The sequence below is a fragment of the Aquila chrysaetos genome, chromosome 6 (genome assembly GCF_900496995.4).
Source record: "Aquila chrysaetos chrysaetos chromosome 6, bAquChr1.4, whole genome shotgun sequence".
Taxonomy (NCBI): Eukaryota; Metazoa; Chordata; class Aves; order Accipitriformes; family Accipitridae; genus Aquila; species Aquila chrysaetos.
Genome location: NC_044009.1, coordinates 45,828,122 through 45,851,536, shown reverse-complemented (window position 1 = coordinate 45,851,536; position 23,415 = coordinate 45,828,122). Strand labels below are relative to the sequence as shown.

General features: G+C 39.6%; 1 protein-coding gene across 2 annotated transcripts in view; it reads left to right on the top strand.

The window, feature by feature from the left end:
• The first annotated feature begins 1,858 nt into the window (after window positions 1-1,858).
• Window positions 1,859-23,415, top strand: part of NCKAP5 (NCK associated protein 5) — a 394,816-nt gene continuing 373,259 nt past the window's right edge. The window contains exons 1-2 of one of the 2 annotated variants that reach the window (XM_030017100.2): window positions 1,859-2,047; window positions 21,827-21,955. In XM_030017100.2, coding sequence (XP_029872960.1) covers window positions 21,887-21,955 — 69 coding nt within the window. In that variant the 5' untranslated portion in view covers window positions 1,859-2,047; window positions 21,827-21,886. Of the gene's footprint in view, window positions 2,048-21,541; window positions 21,656-21,826; window positions 21,956-23,415 lie in introns of those variants that run through there. The other variant, XM_030017099.1, reaches the window with a different exon arrangement.

Genomic DNA, 23,415 nt, shown 5'->3' with positions numbered 1-23,415 from the left:
TTCTGGAATGAGCTGAAGCCTTATGGAGCTGTATATGCAAGCGCATGGCCTTGTTCATGTGTGCCTAAATCAAGTAGCTGCACTACGGCACTTGTGATGCTGGGACTAAAGCTGTATGTTTTGAAATTCATGTTATTGAATATTATGTGTTAGTACTTATTACTCCCATAGCACACTTCATCTTCAAAGTATTTTGAAGACTTCCTGGATCAAACTAGCAAGCTCTTAATGAGCAAGATATAAAACCTTGCTGGCTGCAATGGAAGAGGAACGCAACCCTGTATGTTTGAGTCAGGGTGGTAAATATAACTCATAGTTACGCAGTGTGGTGTTTCTTGTGTGCTACAGGCTGATTAACCACAGGAATAAATGAGGAGGATTTATAACAGACCTCCTTCAAAAGTACAAACTTAGGTTTTAGGGGCAGCAAGTGGCAGAGGTAGCAAATAGCAGAGGTAGCGATTGCCTACGTGAGCAGTTCCAGTGAGCTTGGGGGCTCTACATCAGCAGTGTATTGCTGCCACTCAGGGCAAACACCAAGAAAATCAGGCACTATGTCATTAAGGCCACACAATTTTTTTTTTTTTTTTTTTTTTTTAATGACACTCTCTCAGGCAAAAGCAAGATCTTCAGCTAGTGCTGACTGCTGATATTCAGGTGTGTTATTGCATCTAGCTTGATTTACATCAGCTGAGGATCTGACCCAAACTTGATTTGCTCTCTGTAAATACAGGCAGAATTGGGGTTGATGCTCTCATGCATAGCAATTAAAAATGTAGTAAAAACTTGGCTTCAGCTCATCACTGAGCTCAAGTTTCTGTTGTTTTATTGTTTGTGGAAAGTGCAGTCTAGGGTGTTTGGATGCGAGTGGCTAGGTGTTTCCCAATATTGAAGCTCTTCGTGTGGAAGTGCGCACAGATAACAGAGCTCAGTCTGTCACAACCCTTGGTGGTACCCTTCCAGCATTTGAAGTTCTGACTTGAAAGGACTGACTTCTGAGAAATCAAGGCACAGAGTCCCAGCCCCTCTCTTTCAGCAGGGACTCTCAATGCCAGAGAATAGATTCAGATTAGTAGCTGAACTAGTTCTCAAGTGAGTACCCCGTGCCTCGCTGGGAAATGGGTGTGTGTTTCAGCTCCAAAATGCTGCTTAGTCTTGGACCTCCACCTCTGAGAAGGAAAGGTCAGTATTTATGTCTTTAGCACCTAATGAATAACTGTGATACTGTTTCTTGCTTTCTTATTTTTCATCTAACAGAGCTCTCTTCAAAACACACGGTAACTGAAGTTGAGCTGTCTTAAACCTTGCAAGGACCACAGTTTGTAATTCTGTAACTTTTAAAACTAGGAATGAGTTGAAACTTTCCTTTCAACTTACTGAAGTCCTCTGCTCTGTGCTTTAAAATCCATGTAGATTTACACACCTAGTTACATGTTTTTAAATAAACAAAAGAATTAGGAGAATTCAGGGGTAAATTCTGAAAAAGGCACTGCTGGCATTTTTAATTTTTCTTTTTCTCCCCGCACTCTTTCCATGTTGAAACTGTTTTAAGTTGTTCTTACTTTTCTGCTTTCCCTGCAAACACTGTTTATTCATTCTAAGAAAACATCAGTTGGGTAAACAGAAGTATTTGTATGTGTAGCACTGCAACTCCTACTAAGATGCAAATTGTGCTGCAGGGAAGATAGTTTGTGCTTTTCTTTCCTCTTCGCTTTTCTTTTTTTGACAGTCGGTTAATAAAGACTCAACAATAAGCAGCTGCCTGTGATGTCATTTGGGACTTTGTCCACAGAGCTTGTATTTACAAGTACTGAGCAACTACATAGCAGCAGCAAACCCAACTATCAGCAAACTTCATGTCTGCTGTTACTGGAGGACTTCAGTAGTGCTGTGGATGGTGTAGAAAGCTAACTCTGTTCTTCTAACCACAGACTTTTAAAGCTTAGTAAATAAATACTGGATAAACTCAAGAGAATTTCTGGACTGCAAAGACTTCTTACGCTTCTGAGTTCTCCAGGGCTGGCATGTTTTGACTGAACTGCTGCAAGTAAGACTTTTGCTGTTTTGGTGTTTTTATCATCTCTGTAAAGCTTACTTTCTCTAGGAGTATGTCAGCATTGCTATTTGTAGTTTTTCTTTAATTAAAAAAGCAGCAAGTATGTAGTTCTTAGGAGTAATTACAGCCATGCATCTGAGTGTGGTTCAGCAACAGAGTAAAGGACAAATGAAAACTTGATTCTGGCTTTTGTTTGCATGAGATTACACTGAAGTGGTTCTCTCTTAAATTAAGTGATGAAACTCTAAGATTCTTAAAATCTCACGAGTACTGTTATCAATTGAACAAAAACTAGTCTGTCTTAAGATTGTTCTTTTATCTTTTCATGGTATTTATTTGAATACTCAAAATTAATTTGAAATTTTAATATAATTTCTGTACAGTTTTTAGTACAGTTTTCCTTAAAAATTGTTTTGCTCTTTATGCAGGCATTGATTTAAAGCAAAGCTTGATTATTTTTACTTTTAGCCCCTGTTCAAGTTCTGGAAGTATACAAGTTTAAAAGAATGTCATACAGTGCTTTGAAATCTGACACCTTTTGGATAAAACAAGTTGTCAATTATGTGAGAAACAGTAATTTTTGTTTTGTTTTGAGTGTTTATGTTAGAAATCCAACAAATCCTGAAACAGTGGAGCAGAAGCACTAGTACACTGGTAATTGCTGTGAAAAAACTGTTTCTATACTGCCTGCTGTTTGTGGGACAGAACTATGTTTCTGAACACCCATTAACTCATTTTCAGAACAACTAGCTGTGATTGTTATGGAATTAGTCCCATTTTACAGAGGGGGAAACTGGCACATAGATGTGATTTATTAAAACTTAGTTTACCTACTTCAAAAGCTGGTAACAAGCCCTAGGTCTCCTGCTTCTCATTTCAATCCTTCACCAGAAGCCCGTTCTAAATTACTGCAATTTCAGTTGTAGTGGCTTTTCCAGGGAGTAACCTGATCACAGTACTGTGTATCAGGAACTCTTTTATTACTGTTTACCTCTATTTAATGACCTGTCTTTGTGGAGACAAAGCACATTTCTGACGAATGAAATCAGAAAACTATGACTGGCAAGTATATGAGGGTAAGTCAGTACAAATCAATCAAATAGGACTTGGAGGATTCCTCCTGAATTATCAGCACTATCGATTTTGTTTTGCTTTTCTTGCTACTGACTTTGTTTACAAGGCCTCTCAGTCCTAGACAGCAACAGATTTTTGGGGCTTCCTATTAAGGTTTGGGTGGCTACAACTGCAGATGCCCCTCTCAAGTGACCCTGTATCTACAGCAGATCGAAACCTGTCTGTGTCTTCTTTTGATGTTATAATGTGACTTGGCATGTCATGATATTGTGCAACTTAGGAGCTGTTGTTCTGTCTTTGGAGTTGAAGCATATTCTCCGGGGTGGGGGGAAGCCCTAAATTTAGCTCCACATTGATGCCATGCTAACAGCAAAGGCTTCTGTGGTTTTAAATACACACTTAAAGAATAAAACTCTGTGCTCTTATTTAGGTGTTCATCCTCCTTCTTCAGAAATAGTATAAACAAAAAGTTTATATGTTCTTTAAAAGACCTTTTTGTAGCTCAGAAGCTTCCACTGAATGCAAGACTGAAAAACAGAGAATTATGATAGAGCCTTTCCCTGGGGAGAAGGAATGGGTTTAAGGTTAGGTGGTTTGATCCCTACCACGCTGACTCCTGTGGGCTAGTCTTTCCTTCCCTCTGTCACCGTGTGGCCAATAATGATGATCAGCTGTGAACTGATAAGGGTATTTACACTTGCAAAGTATTCAGGTATCATGTTGTCAAATGCCTACAAAATCTTCAAAATAATTAGAACAAAGTGAGATTAAAAAAATGCTCAGGCCCTACTTATCTTTCTCACTTAAATTAATTTTAAGTCCAAGTCCTAATCTTACAAATGTGAATTTTACTGCTTTTTAAGAAAGCTTCACGGACTTCTATGCTTTTGTTCTTGTGCATGAGTTGTGTATAAGTGTTTAGAGGCTTAGATTTAAACAAGTAGAAATCCTGCCCCAGTAAATGTAAAGTGGTAGGGTACAATTCCACTTCCACTTCAGTCAAGAGCAAATCTTCAGCTAATTACCTTAAGAGCAGAAGCAGACTCTCAAAACCTGATGAGCCCAAGGGCATTTGATTTTCATTTTCCTCTCTTACATTTCCCTTCTCACATTTACATTTTCTTTCTTATATTCCAGTGTAGCAAATTAGGATATAGAGCAAACTCACTTTTCAGCAGAGGGATCCCCTAGTTGAATTTTCTCTGGGTCTGAGAAATCTGCCCAAGGATACCACATATAATCTGATAACGTTCTGGGATGGCATTAAAGGGGACAATTGCCAGCAGAATGTCAATTCTTTGGGCTTTCTCGCCATCTGAAAAGAAACGGAATAAGTGCAGACTCCAGCCTGTCATCATCTGACAAGTGGGACTGAGGTTGGGATAAAAGCCACAGAACAAAGGTGCCAAAGGGAAGCACAGTTGGCTGAGGAGCTTAGCGCAGTGCAGCCAGGGCCAAATGCAGCGTGCTGCTCTGCAGCTCCTGTGTGGTTCTGCACGTGTTCAGCTCCTGGCAGGATTGGAGTTATGCTGAAGAAAAATCAATGCCAAACCTGCCAGAACACCCTTGGAAGGTATAGCATCTAATATGCAGTTTTAGTACTGAAACAGGAGAAATGTACAATGTAAATAGAACATGAACATTAACACTTGTAATGCTCTGTACTGTCTAACAATACTGCTCATGTAGCATGCAGAAACCTGAATTACATTAGGTATTCCCTAATGGTTACATAAATTAGTCATGATGTTTTGGGGATGAAAAGTTAGATAGCTATTATGTGAAAAATACTTGGAATCTTTTATGATTCCATTGACTGGCATTCAGGTGAATCACATAAATGCGGTTTGTACAGCAGCAGTGGTTTCTGGAAACTGGCAGTAACATTGTCTATGGGCTATGAATGATGCAGACCCTGAAAAGCAGGTTGGATAATAAAGCAGTGGATAAAAATTATGTTGCTGAAAAATGGTCTATTAGTATTGACGCACAGCAAGAACAAATGCTACTGTTAAACTGCATGTTTGATAGGCTTTCCACAGGACAACACTATTTGTTTTCCAGAGCCAAACTAACCTTGGATAGTGTGTGCACACAATAGGTCTGTGCAGAATCAAATGCATGTCACAAATTATTTTCTTTGACAGTGCTAATTGATTATTGTAATTCATCATTATCTAAATTGTTAAATTCAACATTTTACCGTATCCTTTTGTTTCTTTGTTGCTCAGACATAATACAGATAGGAAGAGTTAATTACTGCATGCAACAACAGAGGCGAATTTCATTGTCTGCTTCACTTTGAAGCTGTGTTGAATCACCACTGTGGATTTTCAGTAATGGTGGAGAAAAGAAGGAAGCAGGAATTCTTTTGCAGTGAAGTTGCTTTTTGGTGGTAGTTAGCATTTCTATTTTGAACAGCATTCTTTTTGCAGCTGGACTATATTGTGCTTGCTTCGCTTATACCAAGTATTACCTAATTGTGCAAACTGAAATCACATGTGTGCGTTGATCCTGTTGGGAATCAGTGGCACTCCTTGAGGAATATAGCACAACTTGACATGAGTAAAAGGATTGCATTTGCTTGTAAAATGACTTACTCCAACAGATATGAACACTTGGCTTTTTTCTTCAGTGCTCTGGTGATGTCCAGAGCTGGATCTGCTGGGTAAAAGGAAGCAGTGCTCTTGGTGCAGGAGCTCTAGAGAGATTAAGCGATGGCTTGATTTATGCAAATTCCTAAAGCTCCGATCTGCACTGCTGTATTCTAAGATTTGATGTAACTTTGTAAAACGTGGGATCTTTTCAGCTGCTCTGAAATGATCTGACAAAATGGTTCATAGTGATAAGATTTTGGGGGGTTATTTTGCCAGTAGAGGGCCGTGTTAAACTGGATAAAATAACTCCCTCTTGGTCTCACATTTTCGGTAACAGCTTAAAGCATATGGTTGTTTTCAAGGGCAAAATGAGTAAATAATTGGATTTTTTAGAAGCTACTGAATGATTAATTATTTAAAATCAGAATCACATCACTTTTTTACAGTACAACACAGTTCTGTGTCAGTCTAATTAGACTGAATTCTGGTTTTTAAAATACATCATACCTACCTGTTTATTCTAAACTGTTCAAGGTTGATAGATACAGCCCTAGTAAGTCATTAAGCTGACGTGATATACAGCAGCAGCATGTGCTTTTGCTATAATGACACAAATGAGAAAAGAATTGTTTTTCAGAGGCACAATCACGTTTGTTTTTGATGTGGCCTCTAAACTAGCAGTCATTATTCAGACTCTAGTGCTGCAGGAGTTGACCTTTGGCAAAATATTTTGTTATCCTCAATCTTTTATACAGGCCTTCTGTGAACTGTGCGCAGCTCTCATTTTGCTGATTGCATTTAAAGTCATTTATTGCACAGTGTTTGCCCTTCTAGCAGATGTTAAAGGATTCCCTGCCTCCCCCCTTAAAGGCTACTCCTCCGCAGCATCTAATTATAACCTACACAAAAGATTAACAGATGTTATAATTGTCTTTACTCATTGATTAAATAGTTTCTGCATGATTTGCTCTCTCTTCCCCTCATTGCTGATTTGTGAGGTCTTTCTGGATGAGTCTCATGCATCTGCAGTTTGTTAATGGTGGCTGTCTTCAGTTTTTAACTTTTTGGGTTTGTGGTTAAGTCTGAGCAGGTTATAGATGTTCTTCTGGACAATGTCACAGAAATGTGTTAAAAATGGGTGTGTGAATATTTGCTTTCATTTCACACATTCCTGTTTTTCCTCTTCCTTTTAATCATTCCTCCTGAAATGTACGTAAAAAGCAGGCTAATTTTAATGCATATAAATTGAAGACCAAAGGGGTAAATGCTGAGATTTGCTTAGCAGTAGTTTTGTCCCTATATTTCAGTTGTCACTTGCAGAGGAAATTAGTGGCTGAGGAAACCAGTTTAAGAAGAAAATTCCTAGTAGGAGAAAATTTCTAGTAGGACTTTCCTAGTAGAACCCTAGTAGGACTGTTGGAAAACTTTGGGTTTGCTTGGGCGTTTTTGTGTGGTTCTCTTCTCTTTTCACTTTCTCACAAAATTAAGGTTACTTGATTCTTGAGCTAAAAAATCTCTTCTCTGTTGTGTTCCCACATTGAAATGAGGGCTCTTTTCTTAGGTGGATCCATAGTCCTCCTACAGCACAACAGTGCCGAGCTTAGCAACTGTTGTTCTATGTTCTTATAAATCTTTTAGCATCTTGAACTAGGTCAGACCAAACAATGTCTCTTTTCAGAGAGGTGAAACATCTTGCACACGTATTTTCACTACTGGGGATATACTTAAATGTCCTTGCCTGTTGTTTGGATTCCATATAATGTTTTCCTTACGTCTTTCATTGACACAGATGTGAGTCATTGGCAAGTCCACAAAGATTTCCATGATAGTCTCTGAACATCCCACAGTTCTACGAAGCTGCATCTGTCGTAGGGCCTCAGCCTGAAATGCTCTGCCTTGCTTAGTTCAGAATTAGTGTAAGAAAGCAAAGTCAATGGAGACCATTTTCTCACAGGTTCTCTGACAAAACCTCTGAACGGCTTAAAGAAGAGAAACAGGTTAAGGGCTTGAGGCTTCAATTATGGGCTTGGTTATTCAAAAGCCATAAAATATTGTGCTGTTCCCCTTGCCCATCCCCCAAACCCTATTCAAACATAAAACTGTTGCCTTGATTCCTAGTCAGAGAAACCACCTCATGTTGAGATTGGGCATACCTTCTCCTATCAAAACCCTTTTTGTATTTTTGGCTACCAAAAATACTCGAGTTCTGTATGGATGTCTGGGAATATTGACTCCATTACTGCAGATTCATGGATATGTGGGACATCCTGTGTGATTCTGCTTTGTTGATACTGTGTGGAAATATATTCTCTTTACAGTCAACACCACACATGGCACTGGCTGTGGGATTTTGCAATATAACCTACAGGGCTCTAGGTTTTTATCAGTTTTTAAAGTTGATCTTTTACTTCTAATTCGTGAGTTTTATTAGCCTGAATAATAATCTTTGCAGTGCACAAAAGCGTTTGTCGGGGGATTCAAAACTGCTCTACAAACAGAGGTACTTTGTTTGTGGGATTAACAAAGAACACTGTATCCTCCTTGTTTTTAAATGACATCTCAGTGCTCCTAAATACTTTCCATTTATGAGCTGGGGGGAGAGGTTATAGATTCATAATAAGAAAATTCCAGGGTGCCAACTGTGCTTGCAAAGTGTATTTTAATTATATAGACACCTGTCCACTACCAACTTGTAATATTTCACAGAGGTCACTGAACAGCCAGCTGATGGAAATGATTTTTATTCAATACCAACCTGGTCTGAGTTCGAAACACTGATCCAGAGGTGAAAGGCTAAAATCCCAATTACCAATAATCAGATCTATCCAATCCCCATATTATGCTGGTGGTAAAAAGCCTAGGTGCTCTTTGCAGTTACACGTGAGAAACATTTAGAAATTACCAGAAGTTCGGCTAAATCATTAAGGATTTTTTAACATCCACTAGTAGCTGCTACTGAGGGAAAGTATTAAAGTGAATCCTGGTCTAACATTTTAATAAACAGCTCTCTGTTCTGTCACTGGCTGTTAGCCCTAGCATTTGAGACTAAGATCTTCATCTTTATTATAAGGTTGCGCAAGTAAATGAAAGACAGCACCAAATGAACTGAAAAGAAGAGACAGCAGTAGCACAATCTACAAAGTCTCGGGCTGGCCATTCTCCTTGTCTCCCTGCTTGAGAATCTGCAGACTTGTCTTATATTTAATTATGTGCCTTTCCTAAAACTAATAACTTCCTTCCCTTAAGCTGCAATTCTGTCATGGCATTATTGATTGGGAATACATCATGATGTTCATAGGAAACCATTTCTGTCATTTATATTTACCAATCTTTAATCAAGTGAATTGCTTTTCTTCTCGATCACCACAAAAATCTCCTGTCACAAGAAAAAGCTTTAAACAGACATTGATAAGAATTTATTGAATGGATTATAGTTTTCAGCACAGCCCTGAGAAAGGAATGGTTCATAAGGTACACAGCCATGGGCAGCATGACAACCCAGAGGCAGGCGTATACCACAAACACTAGGCAGTGTTTTCCTTGCTCTTGGCAGGGAGGTAATCTTTCTGTCTCCCTAGTAAAGCACTAAAGTCTCACTTTCAGCCACTGGCTATTGTCTGTTGTGGAAGCAAGTTATTCTTTACTTGTTTTACTTATTCCTCTCTGCCTGAACTCCAGGTTTGGATCCTGTGCGTTACAGGGGGATTCTGAGCTTGGGTGCGCAGTTCAAGAGCTTATAACTCCAGGGAGCATATTTGAGACACCCCCCCACCCCCCCGAGGTATCTAACCTAACGAGCAGCAGGAGGAGGCTAGATCCCCTTAGCTCCTATCATATTCAGCTGAGATGGGGTGGCTTACCCAGGCATGAGGCAAAGCAGAGGTTAAGATTTAACTCAAAGGATCCTCACCCAAGAAGACAGGAAGGATATTACACCTTCTTGTGGGTTTGGGACGCACCCTTAGGCAAGAAGTCCTATGAAGACCCCACCTGGCTTCCTCCTTTCTTTCCTCTTCCCCTTCCTGGAGTCCCATTCAGTGGTCCTCCTCTCTCCGGTAGCTCCAGGTAACATCAGTGTGAGCCAACAGGGAAAACCAAAGGTGAACAGCACTAAAGGCTGCAGCATCCTGCTTAAGACTCCCAACAATTACAGAAAAAAGGGGGCCTATTCTAAATTAAAAAAAAAAAAAAAAAAAAGAAAAAAAAAAAAAGCTGCCTTAATGCTTCCTGGTTTGCTCTGCAGGGGGGCTGGGTTTAAATCTGTGGAGGGAGTTGAGGATATCTGGTTCATGGCCTATGTAGCTGCTTTCAGTTGGTTGGTGGCAGACTCTTTTCTGCCTTTTTGTTGGGTTTAATTCTGTCCTAGCTGCAATCTGTACAATCAGATTCATTTTGACAGAGGAGCCAAGAGGTGAATGAGAACTGAGTGTCTTCTGCTGCATCGTGCAGAATTTGGAGAAAGAAACATTCCCCTGTTTGGGTGCATAGTGATTTACACATCTGGTACGTAGAGAAAAGTAATGACACAGAGCAGCAGCACTAATAGAAAGTTTTACTATTAAAGTCTTTGACAAAGAAGAATTATTCTGTAAATGGTGTTTATATATACTATACATTACTACCTTCACAGTATAGCAGAGAAACAGAGACAGCAGAAGTTAGTGAATCAACCTAAACCACCCACTCAAGAGCAGGGATCCAACTCAAAATATGGGCAAACACTTCGGGATTATCTGAAATGAACCAAGTACGCTTTCTTCCTTGCTTATGTCCGAAACTGTTTCTCCCTGTCCCCCTCCCCCCAATTAATAAACCTTATGCAGAATAAAATACTTTAAAAGGTTATATTTAGCCTCAAAATGCACTTTAAAATTCTAAGTGGATCATTTAGAACATGCAAGTGTATTAGTGCTTTCCCCTTCCCCACTAAAAATACTTTTTTTTTTTTCAGCCAAAATTCAAGCTAAAGAGTAATATAACTTTGTTTATTCCAAGACTGGAGGTGCATAAACTATAATCTTAAAAGCTTTATCTAAACCTGCACGGCATTACTTCCAAGAAATATTCTAGGGGAAAAAAAAAATAAATTGAGGCATTAACATGAATTCTATGAGAAAAAGTGGAAGAATAATCCAGTGCCACCAGATTGCTTCCACAAACAAAAATATCTTTCGGATTCTAGTGAATGATGAAATTCTGAAATGTCAGTATTTTTTTTTCTTTTGTGCTACTTTTGGTAGTTTAATGATTTTACTTTGCATTCTAAATGGACGGATGCTGGAGAGAGAGAGAGTAGAGAATTTTAATAGTATGCCTCCTCTTTTTCTAATATTTTCTGGATATTACTGTATCCATAATCCCAAAGTGTTGGATTATTATTTGTGATGGCACACTATAAGTTCTCTCCCATTCCACTTGGTAGGACTGAGTGCAGATGAGTTAGAATGACATAAAACATAGGAGAGTTATGAACCTTTTAAGTAGGAAATTCATGAATGTTTTTTAATTTACATTTTTATTAAGTTCTGGCAGATGGAAAAATTAGAAATCGTTGTGTGACAGCCTGTCTTCACACTGAGAAACTGGAGTAAGTACTGCCAGCGGCTGACTGCATGGGGGGAAGAATGGAGTGGCTCTTCCCCCCACAAAGCAAAAGCCTTTCACTCTAATTGTCTCTAATGTGGATCAACCACTGCAGTGTATAAAGAGAGACTGCGAAGAAAGGGAGAGAGGGCTCTCTTCTTCCCTCTCAGGGTCTTCAGACAACTCATTCCTGGCAGCATCCTCACTTTCAGTGTATTTTATTGTACTTCATCATGCCTTATTTTTTTTATGACAAGTGTTCCTTTGATTACCTGGGAATCCATCTGTATTGGATTTCACTTTAGGTAATTTCTTCAGATACTCAGCATCATTTTCCCCTCTTTATTTCTTTTCAACCTATTGTCAATAACCTAATCAATTCCTCACTGTTTCTAGTGTTAGTATACGTCCCTCAAACTTGCGTAGGTGGTCATTCCTTCCCATTTTAGTCTCCTCTTTGTCATTGTTTGAAACTACTATGAAGGGACTTGTTAATCGTTTCCCACCAAGTCAATACTTTAATCGTCTTTGGTGCTATTGTCTGAATTCCATCCAGTTTGTCTCTATCCTTTTGGCCCAGAACTGAAATCAGTGCTTCAGCTGAGATCGCTCTAGAATTGCAGAGAAAAAAAGGTGAAGGGCTGTTCGGTATGCCGACACTGTTCAGTGTTCTGTCACCGTCTAAGGAAATATGGATGAGGACAGAACATCTTTCATTTTTAACGTTTTCATAATAGTTTTCTTGGCCATAAGCTGAAGATGGAGTTTAATCAATGTGTATCTGTTCCTTCTAATTTTACGTGCTTGATATCCCAGAGTCCTACACGCTGTGTTGTGTAAGAAAAAAGTGAATTTGAATTGGCTGGGGAAATCTCCCTGGAGTTTTTCTCTATGTATATTCATTGATGTATAAGGAATACATCCCACAACAAAACTGAAGGTGGTAGAGCTGAGTCGCACCCTGTCACCTTTCTGCTCTGAGCATGAACATGAAGGAGAGATGTCGCTGAAGTGTGTTTAGGAATGCTGGAGCTGAATTCCTTTGGGTCTGATCCTTGGATGATGCTAGGTTGGCTGAAATGAGAGCAGACTTCTTCTAGCTTCTGCAAAGGCTGAACAGCCGGGGAGCCACCTGAAGGATTTTAGTGCCCACCCTTACAGGAGCTAAGCTAGTTCTGGCACCTCCAGAGTCAGCTCTGGTACCACGTCTCTTCTATGTGTCTTGTCTGTAGCAGTGAACAGAGGTGACCGCAGAGTCCAAGGAACTGCAGCTGTAGTTACAGCTGACCTAACCGTACAGGTTTACAGGACCCAGTGAAGGTATTGGCACAGCAAAATGAGTAATATCTGAAGAATTTTTTTGATAAAAATGTGGATGGTATCCTGTGCGGGAAGCACCTGGAGCTGCTCAGCCTAATGAGGCTGCATGTTCTTGCTTCGTTCCCATGCTACAGTCTATTCTTTCAAACCAGGGGCTCAGTTCTGGTTTGGCTGGCACTGGAAGAGATCAGTGCTGTCTTTCCCCTCTTGTTCTTCCCCAGGCTGGACTTTAGTCAAGGTGGGGCGGAGGAGCTATTTTCAGATTGAAATCAGGTGAGTTGAGCCCTTTCTCAGTTACCCTCTTCCCAGGTCATGGAGGGATGACATATATTTCACTGTACCTTATATTCCCTCATTTTTCATAGGACAGAAAGGGATTGTGAGTTTGATTCAGCTTCTTTTCTGGGCTGTTATTGAACTAATGCCTTCATTATAAAGTTATTGCCTGTAAATGTAAGGATAGGCCCTGGCCCACTGGGAGTGTCTGTACAGCAAGGTGAAATGTGAGACACTGTGTTAGAACCCACAAAGCCCTAGATTCATTAGAAACAAATTCTGCAGTCTAGATGTTGAAATATTCCCTCTGATGCAAATGACTGGTTATCTAAGGAGGATGTGCAGAGCTGGGTGCTGAAGACGCTACTAGTAACTGAGGAAATATTTTTACAATACTTATTTTATAATGGGAGTTCTCCTTTAAGACACGTGAATGTTTTGAAGTGTTACCCAGTGCTCTGTGGGACAAAACCAGATGTCTGAACACTATTGCTAAGTTAAGATGATTTTAATAATTCCTCATATCCATGAGCTGAAATACATCAGTAAATAAATGATCCTTCATTCCTTTCATTTCTGCTGCTAGGGAGGACCAAACCAAGTAGCATTCATATGGGACACTTCATCTCACAAAACTGCTTTCATTCACCAAAATGTACTGCTAGAAAAATGTTTGTAGCAAAATACTTCATTGTGCATAGACTGCAAAGTGAGTGACTGAGAAACAAGAGAGATGATGGTGACAAAAAGCTCCTAAGTATACTCAGTCTCTGGTGTCTGACGGGCTTGCGTTCAGATCACGGAGCTATCCCGTGACCGTTGCAGCCATCATCCCTTTTAGCAGTGCAGGTGGAAGGGGCGGAGTGTGCACAAAGAACTGGTGATTTTTAGTGGTCCCTCTGGACTATGAGTAGGACAGATGGGCAGGCAGAAGAGATGCTGCCTGAAATATATCCGTGTCAGAGAAGACGGGATCTTTAGGCACACTTCACGAGCACCTAGTTCTAGTTTCAAAAATTGAATTGGCAATCCACCGCTGCTTACAACAGAGACCCTGGTACAAGTCTTACACGTAGGTTTGAAATTCTTGGACTTTTTTGAGTAGTGCCTTGATTTACACCAATGAAAGAAAAATGAGAAGAAAACACAAATCAAACTGAGCAAAATGTGGGAAACTTGACCATATATTTTAAATTCTTCACTCCAGTTAGTTGTCTGTCAGACTGATTCAGATGTTGGATTTAATTGCATGCATTTTTCTGAACTTTGCAACATATTAGATGAATACATATGAATTTGGTATGTTATTGGCCTCCTAAACCGGATGCCACTGCCTCTGATGAAGATTTGTAATTCAGTGTTTGAAATCTAATGAGATTCCGGTTTGGGTCTCTGCTGCCAGCCATTTTACCATGAGAAACAACTAGCTCTAATGATGATGTACTAGACTACAGAAGTTGCATCCACTTGATGCCAGAGGAGTCTTTATTGGGATATAAACTGGACATTTGTTTTTGAACCTCAAAATCTTCAGATAACCCTTTAAGTCTATGAAAAGTAACAGTGAAATTTGCTCAGGTCCTGGAGTTCAGCTTTTCCAGGTGCCTGGAACTGCCTGTTCCTGACCTAAGCTTGGCTGTGGTTCCCAATGGAGACAAATGTGTGTTGAAGCCCCCAGAGGTAGCTGGTGCTGTTGCTGTGTTTGCAGCATGCCTTTTGCAGATTAACAGCCTAGATTGCAAGACATTGCTGAAAGAGGCTCAATGGCTAAAGCTTTACCATATAATAACCCATATCACATAATTTATACTAATATATAGTAATAAATAATATATAATAACGAGTGGTTAGAAACTCACCCAAGAAATGGGAGCTTTGGACCTTCAGCCTTCTTTGGATTTCTTCAGCCTGAGTAGCTTCAGTCTTGCTTGGATATCTCTTTCTCAGACACAGATTTTACAATTTTTAGAAGGATTTGATTTCAGTGTAGGAACTAAGGATACACAAACACCATTGTCATAATCTGGTTTTTATTGATGATAACACTGTAATATATCCTTTTCTTCCATGCTGTCCTGACAGCAGATTCATGCTTTCTGTCTGCTTATCTTTCATCATTTTTGTCTCAATAATTTTATTGCCTGATATGAATGCTTCATATGTCCCATAAAAGCAAAGAGGGGAGGGTAATCCTTTGACCTTTCCAGCATTCTTTGGTGTAATTTACTGGCGATTCTTCTCTTCCCTGCGGCATGGCCCTGGAACCCCATGATAAAAATGGACAGCCAATCCAAACAGAAAACGCAGAAAAGGTTAAAGCTTTGATTATGTTAGTCTATAAATGTTCATAGTCTTTTTTTTTTTTTTTTTTTTTTCTGCCAGAAGAAAATGAGAGCTGAAAATGGCAATGGATGAATCATACTTATTACAGAATACGGAAATGATATCGGTTCAACCCGTTCTTGTTAATGCTGAAAGAACGTAATCTTGTGCCCTCTCATTTTATGTCACTGCAACCCACCTTATCCTCTTAAATGAATGCATGCATCCATTTAATTAACCTGGTGAGATACTGAGATATAAATCTTTTAAATGCTTCTCATGCAATTCATCTTGACAGCTGTCGTAGTAATAACATCTTTAATGCCATATTCTTTATTTTCCCATTTATTGAAATTCCTGGTATTATTTTGAGCACACTGATAGGTCTGCTAGATTTAAGCCCTTAATCTTAACTTGTTTAAATCCTAGAACCAATGCTATAGAAAGCTTTACTGGTTGTTTAGTTTGCTGAATAAATGGAAGATTATCTTGCATGAAGAAAGCATAAATGTATTTTGAAAACTGTGGTTGAAACAGGGTGGAATTTAGTAGCTGAGACGCTTTATTTTAAATACTGTTTCTAGAACATTGTACTAAGAGTCTGTTCTTTGCTGGCAAGCTGTCACCAGTCAAAAATTTCATGAGACCATCCTACGTGCTCTACTGATTCCCTTTTTAAGGGATGGGGTAAGGGCAGGACTGATCCACAGCATTTGGCTCTTAAATTAGTCAACCCTCAGTTTCTTTGTAGACTGCCATGTGTCAGTGTCATCGTACTTAATTAAAATCACAACAAAGATAAGAAGGTTCCTTGTCTAGCTCTGGCCCTTCCCACACTTCCTTGGGGCTACTTTATTATGGCCTTGTGGATGACCACTGGACAGTTTTCAACCAGAACTAGAGGACCACTGGATTAGGGAGTGTTTTGGATCACAAAATAACTTGCAGGGCATGGCTGGCTCTGAGTGCTGCCTGTACAGTTCCAATATCCCTTGGAACAGATTTAGAGATCGTAAAAAATTTGGGGTGTATCAAAATTAATTATCCCACAGGAAAACAAAAAAAGAGAACTAGTAAAGAATCTTTTTCTACCTAGATATTTTCTGACTGACTTGATGTATTTTTTTAAAATATAATTTTCCAAAGTCGGTCAGACTATCTAGATATGTAGGCAGAATGGTACAGCAGTTGTGTTTGCTGCCTTGTATTTCCCTTAGTATTCTACTTATCTAAGCATTTTAAGTTCCTGCATTGGAATTTTTCTAATTTAACTAACTCATTAATGCTGGCACATGGCACATTCTCCTTCCCTCTCTGCAAAAATGCAGCTTGCTTATCTAAATAGCAACCTAATCCAGTGGGTGTGAATGTACAATATATACATTAGCACTAACAAACTGCTGACCAGCCTAAGCAAATACCTGGGAGTACTGGGCATTAGGCAGGCAGGCCCTGCTTACGGCATTGCTATGAAATACACTGTGGGCAAAACAAAAAAACAATTTAGCTAAGTTTCAGGTTGCAGAAATGCCGATGTCGCTGTAGTTTTCTATTTCCCAAGTGTTGAAGTCTGAAACATCAGCTCAACAGAGAATTTTGGAATTATTTTTCCACTTTATTGCTTAAAGTCATGACCAGGGTAAATACCATGATGGGGAGAGATAGGGGTGTGGTAATGAAACCATTTTCATGGATCGCTTTTAATCACTAGGTGGAATTTTCTCATCTTTTGTGAAGGTGGGGTTTTCTGCTGTTACTGCTCTGATGATTTGAAGGCTCTACCACTTAAAAAAAAAAACAAAACAAACAAAACAAAAAAAAAACACACAAGGGAAATACCCAAAAAGCTTAGTGCAAACCTAGCATTTTTGACTGATCTATGCCTGGGAAGATAAATGTAGTGATTTTAGAGAACTGAAAAATCTTTGATCTGTTGAATACACATCAACTCCTTAATTCTGGAATGGTTTTGGTTTTTTTTTCCAATTCTGAAAAGGCCCAGACAAACCGTACTGTACTTATTTACCCCTTTTCCTACAAAGACCACAGCAAAAGCAAGCATACGCACATTGGTGTTAGCACCAGAACTGGCAAAAGAAACACAGCCGGACAGTGACAGATTCAATTCAATTCAATTAGGTTCTTAGAAAACTGAATCACTCCAGAGATTGGTAATGAGATACAAAATCTTTCACCTTTAGGTCACCTGTTCATTCTAACTAACATTTGCATTGATGACAATCTTTACTTTCTCATAGCTGCTTCCTGACCTATGCTAGTGATATTATTTTCCTTCTCCTTTCATTGCTGAGGGATAATACCAGTTCTGATTATTCCCTTTTAGTCTTAAATTATGTCTGCTGAACAAGCAGAACTATCAGAGTAGAAAAAAGTGCTTAATGGTGATCACTGTATAACTTTGGCCTTATTCTGTTACCCAACAGTTTGATGTCCCCATCACAAAACCTGTCGTCTTGTTAACACCTCAGAAAGACAAGCAGACTGCTGAGAGGGAATACCTTGCTTCCCTACGGGTGTTTTGGCTTCTGGCAGTGTTAAGGTGTGCAAAGCAGAGGGTGGGGAGGCTGCATTATATCTAGCCTGAATTTAAATGAAAGGATGCTAGTTGGCAGAGCTGTCATTTGTTGTGTGTCATAACTGCTAAATTTATACTAATTTGTAAGAGACAGAAAAATAAATACAGTCCGTTTCCGGTTAACAAAGAGATATACTGTGTGCTAGTTCCCAGCTGGCGTATGTTGGCATAGCTCAGTTGAAATGTAGCTGCAGTTTCGAACTGTCTGAAAATATCTTGGGTGCTTATCTAAGGAATATAATGTTATACTTTTTCATCAGCTAAAGCAATATACATCAATCATCCTTTGTTACTACTAGAAATGAAGAAGGTATTATAATCCAAGAAATTTCTTGCATAGCTTTTAGAGAGTGCTTTTCTATGTTAATCACACCGTTTCTCCAGGGCATAGTTTTAGAGCCATCTCCTGAAGTAATGAACATTCTTGTATTGAGTACTAAAAATACTGCACTTTAGTATATATAATCAAGCTGATGCTTCTGGCTTGCTGGCTTTATGAACAGTGAGGGTATACCATATTGAAGCAAGATTCCACTTAGGTCTTCCCCTGAGAGTTTTTTCTGTGCCCATACAAAACCTTCTTGCCTGAGCTCAGTGCAAAACTGAGAAGACAGTAAGCAAACATCTGGGACCTGCATTCTCTTAGACTGATCCCCATACGCTTCTTAAGGATACAGGCTTAACCGCTGAGTGCCTCTAACTTCAGTGCCTTCCCCAATACGCTCAGCATAGATGAACTCTATAGTCCCTTAGAGAAGAGCCCTACAGCGGAAAAATTTCCTGCAGCACAAAGAACTGTAAGATGTGCCCCCAAAGATTTGGCAATGTACATATGTGAGTGTAGTATCAGTGAAGACACCATAAATCAGAAGTGACTTTGTGGTAGTTCACAGTTCAGCTGAACTAAATGGGACAGTCAAGATCTGAATGCTGATCACTGGTGTCTCCGCTGTAAAGATATTGACAAGCAAATTAGTCAGAGAAGGTGGATAAATTTCTACATTCTGTTCTCTTGGTAACACAAAAATAGTATTTCTGATAATTGGGCAAACTGATTCTCAGTGCTTTTACATTTCAAGACTGTTCCATCTGGATGACAGTTCTCCTCTGTTGAGCTTCCTGGCGGATGTGTTAGCTCCATTTTGAATTGTTGTGTCTATTGATTGGTCTCAGAGGAAGATGGATTTACCTGAGAGAGTCATTTTTTTTCTCTGTGAGAAGTAGTATGATGCACAAAAACAACCATTCCAAGATGGAAACTTGTTCTGTTTTTGTTAAGTACTTCACTCTGATCAGTTTTCTTTATAGGCCTCTTGAGTTGCGTACTTCGAGGTACCAGCTTATGTTGGTACAGGCGATGTATTGTATTATCTTGTCTGATAATTACCTTTGATTCAAAACTTTAACTGGCTTCAGCCTTAGGTTGTTAACCCTTCAGGAGAGATATGTGACAGCCTGCTAATGGTAACATGCCGGGAGATTTGAGCTTTCACGGTGTGTGTGTGTGGGAAGGAGTGGAGTCTACAGGTCTGAGGCTGCTTCACCTGCACATGAGTAGGTTCACGTGCTGTGCTAGGTAGGGCTACAGTAAATCCACTACTTGAAGTGCCCAAAGCAGCATAGCAAATAAGCCATAGGAATAACAACAAGCCTTTCTTCTTTACTTCTAAACTAGAATTTGGGGTGGTTCCAGCAAATACCTGCAGACAGAAACCTCAGGCACTTACTCATATTAAACACTTGACCTTCTACAGGGATAAAACTGGCTTCAACTGTAGCTCTCACTAGCTCACTACTAAGTTTTCTGTGCTCACTGATCAACAAAGACTCCTTTGGTGGAAGTCATGCTCTCCAGGCATGATGAATGATACAAAGATTACATAACCTCTTTCTTTTGCTAATTTCTGGCATAATCACAAGAACAGTGTAATACATGGCCTCTGTGTTTGTACAAATCTATTGTGGTATTTCTTTTGAGACATGATAGCTAATCAGGAAACAATGGTAATTATGTGATAGCACACCACTGAGATTCCGTATTAGGTGAATTAAATAGTGTGTGTAGCTTTAGGATTGGTACTACAAAAAGGAAGCAAGGGCTTACAGGTAAACCTGGGAAAACCCACAAGGCAGGAATGACCACAGTGCAATAACTGAGATTTTCCTACCATTGTGTGTACATGTTCTCACTGCATGTGTTCTTTAGATGAATGTGTATAGAGGCTAATTTTTATCCATTTTGGAGAAAATGGGCTGAATTCTGGTCTTGCATAAGTGTAAACCAGAAGTATAAAACAAGTGTAGGAGACACCAGGTGCTGTTTAATAGAAGGCTGAATTTACCACCGGATGGCTTGGTAGCCAGACCAATTACGGTTTCCCCTTGGGAAGTGTTTTACAAGAAGAGTTGTGATGCCCACATTGTACCTGGTGATCCCAGTTTGCGTTCCTCTGGGACCCCTCTGAATTCCAGCTGGCTTCGGAGGCTTAGCCCAGGGCATCCTGCTCTCCTTGCAGGCGGCCTGCGCTTGGCCCTTGTTCAGACTCCTATGTGCCCTCCTGGCAGAGCATTTGAGGACAACTTGAGGAAAGAGTTGTGGTGGTTTTATCTGCTTGATATCGTCACAGTGACAGATGGGATCGTTTACAGGTGCATGAGAAGTTAAGTCTATCCATAGGCATGCAAATATATCTGGAGGGCACATGCAAGGCTTCTTTTGGGAATGCCGGCTGTGTTACCCTACAGCCAAGCCCAGTAGTATTCATGCATCATTTTCAGTTTGTGACTGAAGGTGCTGTTTGCAATAAGGAAAAAGGATCAGAAACAGACAGATTTGTCTTTTGCTTTAGTCTTGTTTTTCAGTCAAATGCAGTGAATTTCTTGAGGTTTAGCATTAAGCAGTGCTATATGAATATCTCAACCTTGCTGGAATTATGTTTTTAAATAGGCTTCCACATCAAATCTTGACTAAAAAATGTGGACAAATTCCTGTAGTGAAAGGTCTTTGTCCTTAATGAGAGTTAGCCCAGATTAAGAGATATAGGATGTTGCCCTCTGATAGAGTTAATGCAGTCATTATGAGATGCAGGAGAAAATTCCTGTATTTGGTTCTGTATTTATGAGCGTACCAGCCTGCCTTAATTTAGGCTAGATTCTGATTTCTGTTATTGTTGTACTACTTTCTGTAAATCCTGAATAAATTCATTACCTTTGCCCATGTTGCTGAATCACATACGACAAATATTAACTTAAAATACAAGCTAAAATTTTCAAATACATATATCATCAGGAACATTTAGGAAAAGAGAGAGCTGGTAGCTGTTACTTGTAAGCTGTGACTTTGTTTTAGTAGAAACCACCACCCAGGATTAACCAAACCCTACAAAACTGGAAAGACTAATTCCATCTGTGATAGCTTTACGGGGTGAAGTTTCCTGGCCATTCTGTACAGGCAGTGGGACTGATTATCACAGCAGAATCTTTGACTTTAAAAATGTAAGGAAAGTGCTGAGGGCATTCGTCTCTCATTAAGGATAATGGGAGTTGAAAGCTTTTAGAACTCTTCAGGATTAGGTCCAAAATTTGTACATCATAGTAGCAGCACAGATGTGCCAACAAGCAGGGCTTACTGAGGAGTGCAATTAATGTGAAACGAACTGTTTCCCTCCCCGCCTCCCCCTCCCTGGCCCCAGGTAGTTCATTAGCTCTGCAAATCCAGCTCCCAGCCCAGTTCAAAAAAGACTATGAAAACATGGGTTGTATTGATAAAGACAGTAGTAGCAGATTTTTTTTTTTTATTATTATTCTTTGAGAAGTGACCCAAACATATTGGTAATATTTCTATCTGGAGAGTTTAGCTTTTTTGGCACAGAAAATTTGTTCCTGGAACACAGCCTACTATAGACACAAAGTCATTAGCTGCTGGGTTATTACAAAGTTAATGATGAAAGACAGAAACTGTTAAGTAAGATATTGAAATGTGCATTTAATTTTTTTTTGCAGTGATGCTGGAAACAGTCTGACATCTCTAGTTGATCAAAAGGAAAACACATAACCTCAGCTATGGAGAGAAAAAGACAGCTACAGAAAAGGGAATTTGGGAAAAGACTTTCTCTGGACAGCAGTCTTGTGGTAAGAATGAATATTTATTGAATTTACTGAATATGTCTTCTGTCATAAAAACATAGCTGTTAAGAGGCAATACTCATAATGATGTAAATTTTAAAGGTGTTTATCTATTCATCACAATATCACAAACTTTTGTGATTTTTTTTTTTTTTTTTTTTTTTTTTAAGATTCTCCAGAGCAAAAATGCTGGAGGAATTTTATAGCATCCTAAATAGAAACTTGTTATCGTATAGAAGCATGTCCCTCACTCAATTCACTGGATTTACACAAGAAAGGAATCCAGATATACCAATATACCAATCTTGTAATTAAAATCCTACTCAGTCTCTGTGCGATCACTCTGTATCACTTTATACTTAGTGTATGAGAGCTGTAGGTAGCCTGGGTCATCTAATCAGAAGTGCTTGTTTTACTATTGAGGATACTAGGAAAAATTTGTTCACCATAGTGAATGTATAAACTACACTAATGTCACCTGAAAGAGAAAAGTAAATGCCACGTACTGTAAAATAATTGGTTTTGCCATACGCAGGATTTGAATTCACTGAGATTGTATTCTGGATTTATTTTTAGTTAATGTTTTCAAATGACTGAGATTAACACAGAGTTTTCATAGCTGTACTATGGATACATGACTGAAAAATGCTGATAGATGTTGAACAGTTGTGCAAGAGGATAAACACACCAATGTCAAGTACTCATCATGCTAGTTTAACAAATACTGAAACAAGCAAAGCTGAGAGGGCCAACAAAACCCATGCCATCTCTTTGACATTCTTAGGCATTGTCTTCTGAGGAAGAAGTTTGTTCCTGGGTGTTGATAATAGAGCTGCCTCTTTTTGAGTACTTGCATGGCTGGGACTGATGCTAGGAACTGCTGGAAGCAGGTGGATTTGGCATTGATAGCCACAAGGGCTGGGTTCAGGTTCTAGGGGTCACTGTTGAGCACTGGTTTGGCTTCTCACACGAAAGCTGCAAAATATTAAACTTTGCCCAATGCCACTCATAAATGACAAGTCAAATGATTCATGAAGCAGTACTTGATTAGAGGGAGAAAAGGACAGCAGCGAGGTAAAGGACGCCAGAGAATAAGCAAGCACTCCCTTCCCAGAATGTACCAATAGTCATTTGAAGTCCTCATCTCTGATGATTTCTTGAGCAGATATTTCTCATCTCCTGTGACATCTCCTTACACACAGGTAGTGACTGGGGGATGCCAGAGCCCTGTTGCCTGCTACGCTGGGTAGCAATGCCTCATCCATGCCTGTGCTAACCCCATTACCTGAGCTGCCCACAGGCCACTCTGGCCAGCCACTCCTGCCTCACCACACTGCGACTTGCTGTTGAGATTTTCTCCACCAAAAAGGCTACAAAGACCTCCTGCAAAATAGAAACTCTTCTGTCCCATCTCTTTGGTCTGACTTCTGTATCCCCATGCTGTAAGGTGCCCTAATCTGTGGTGG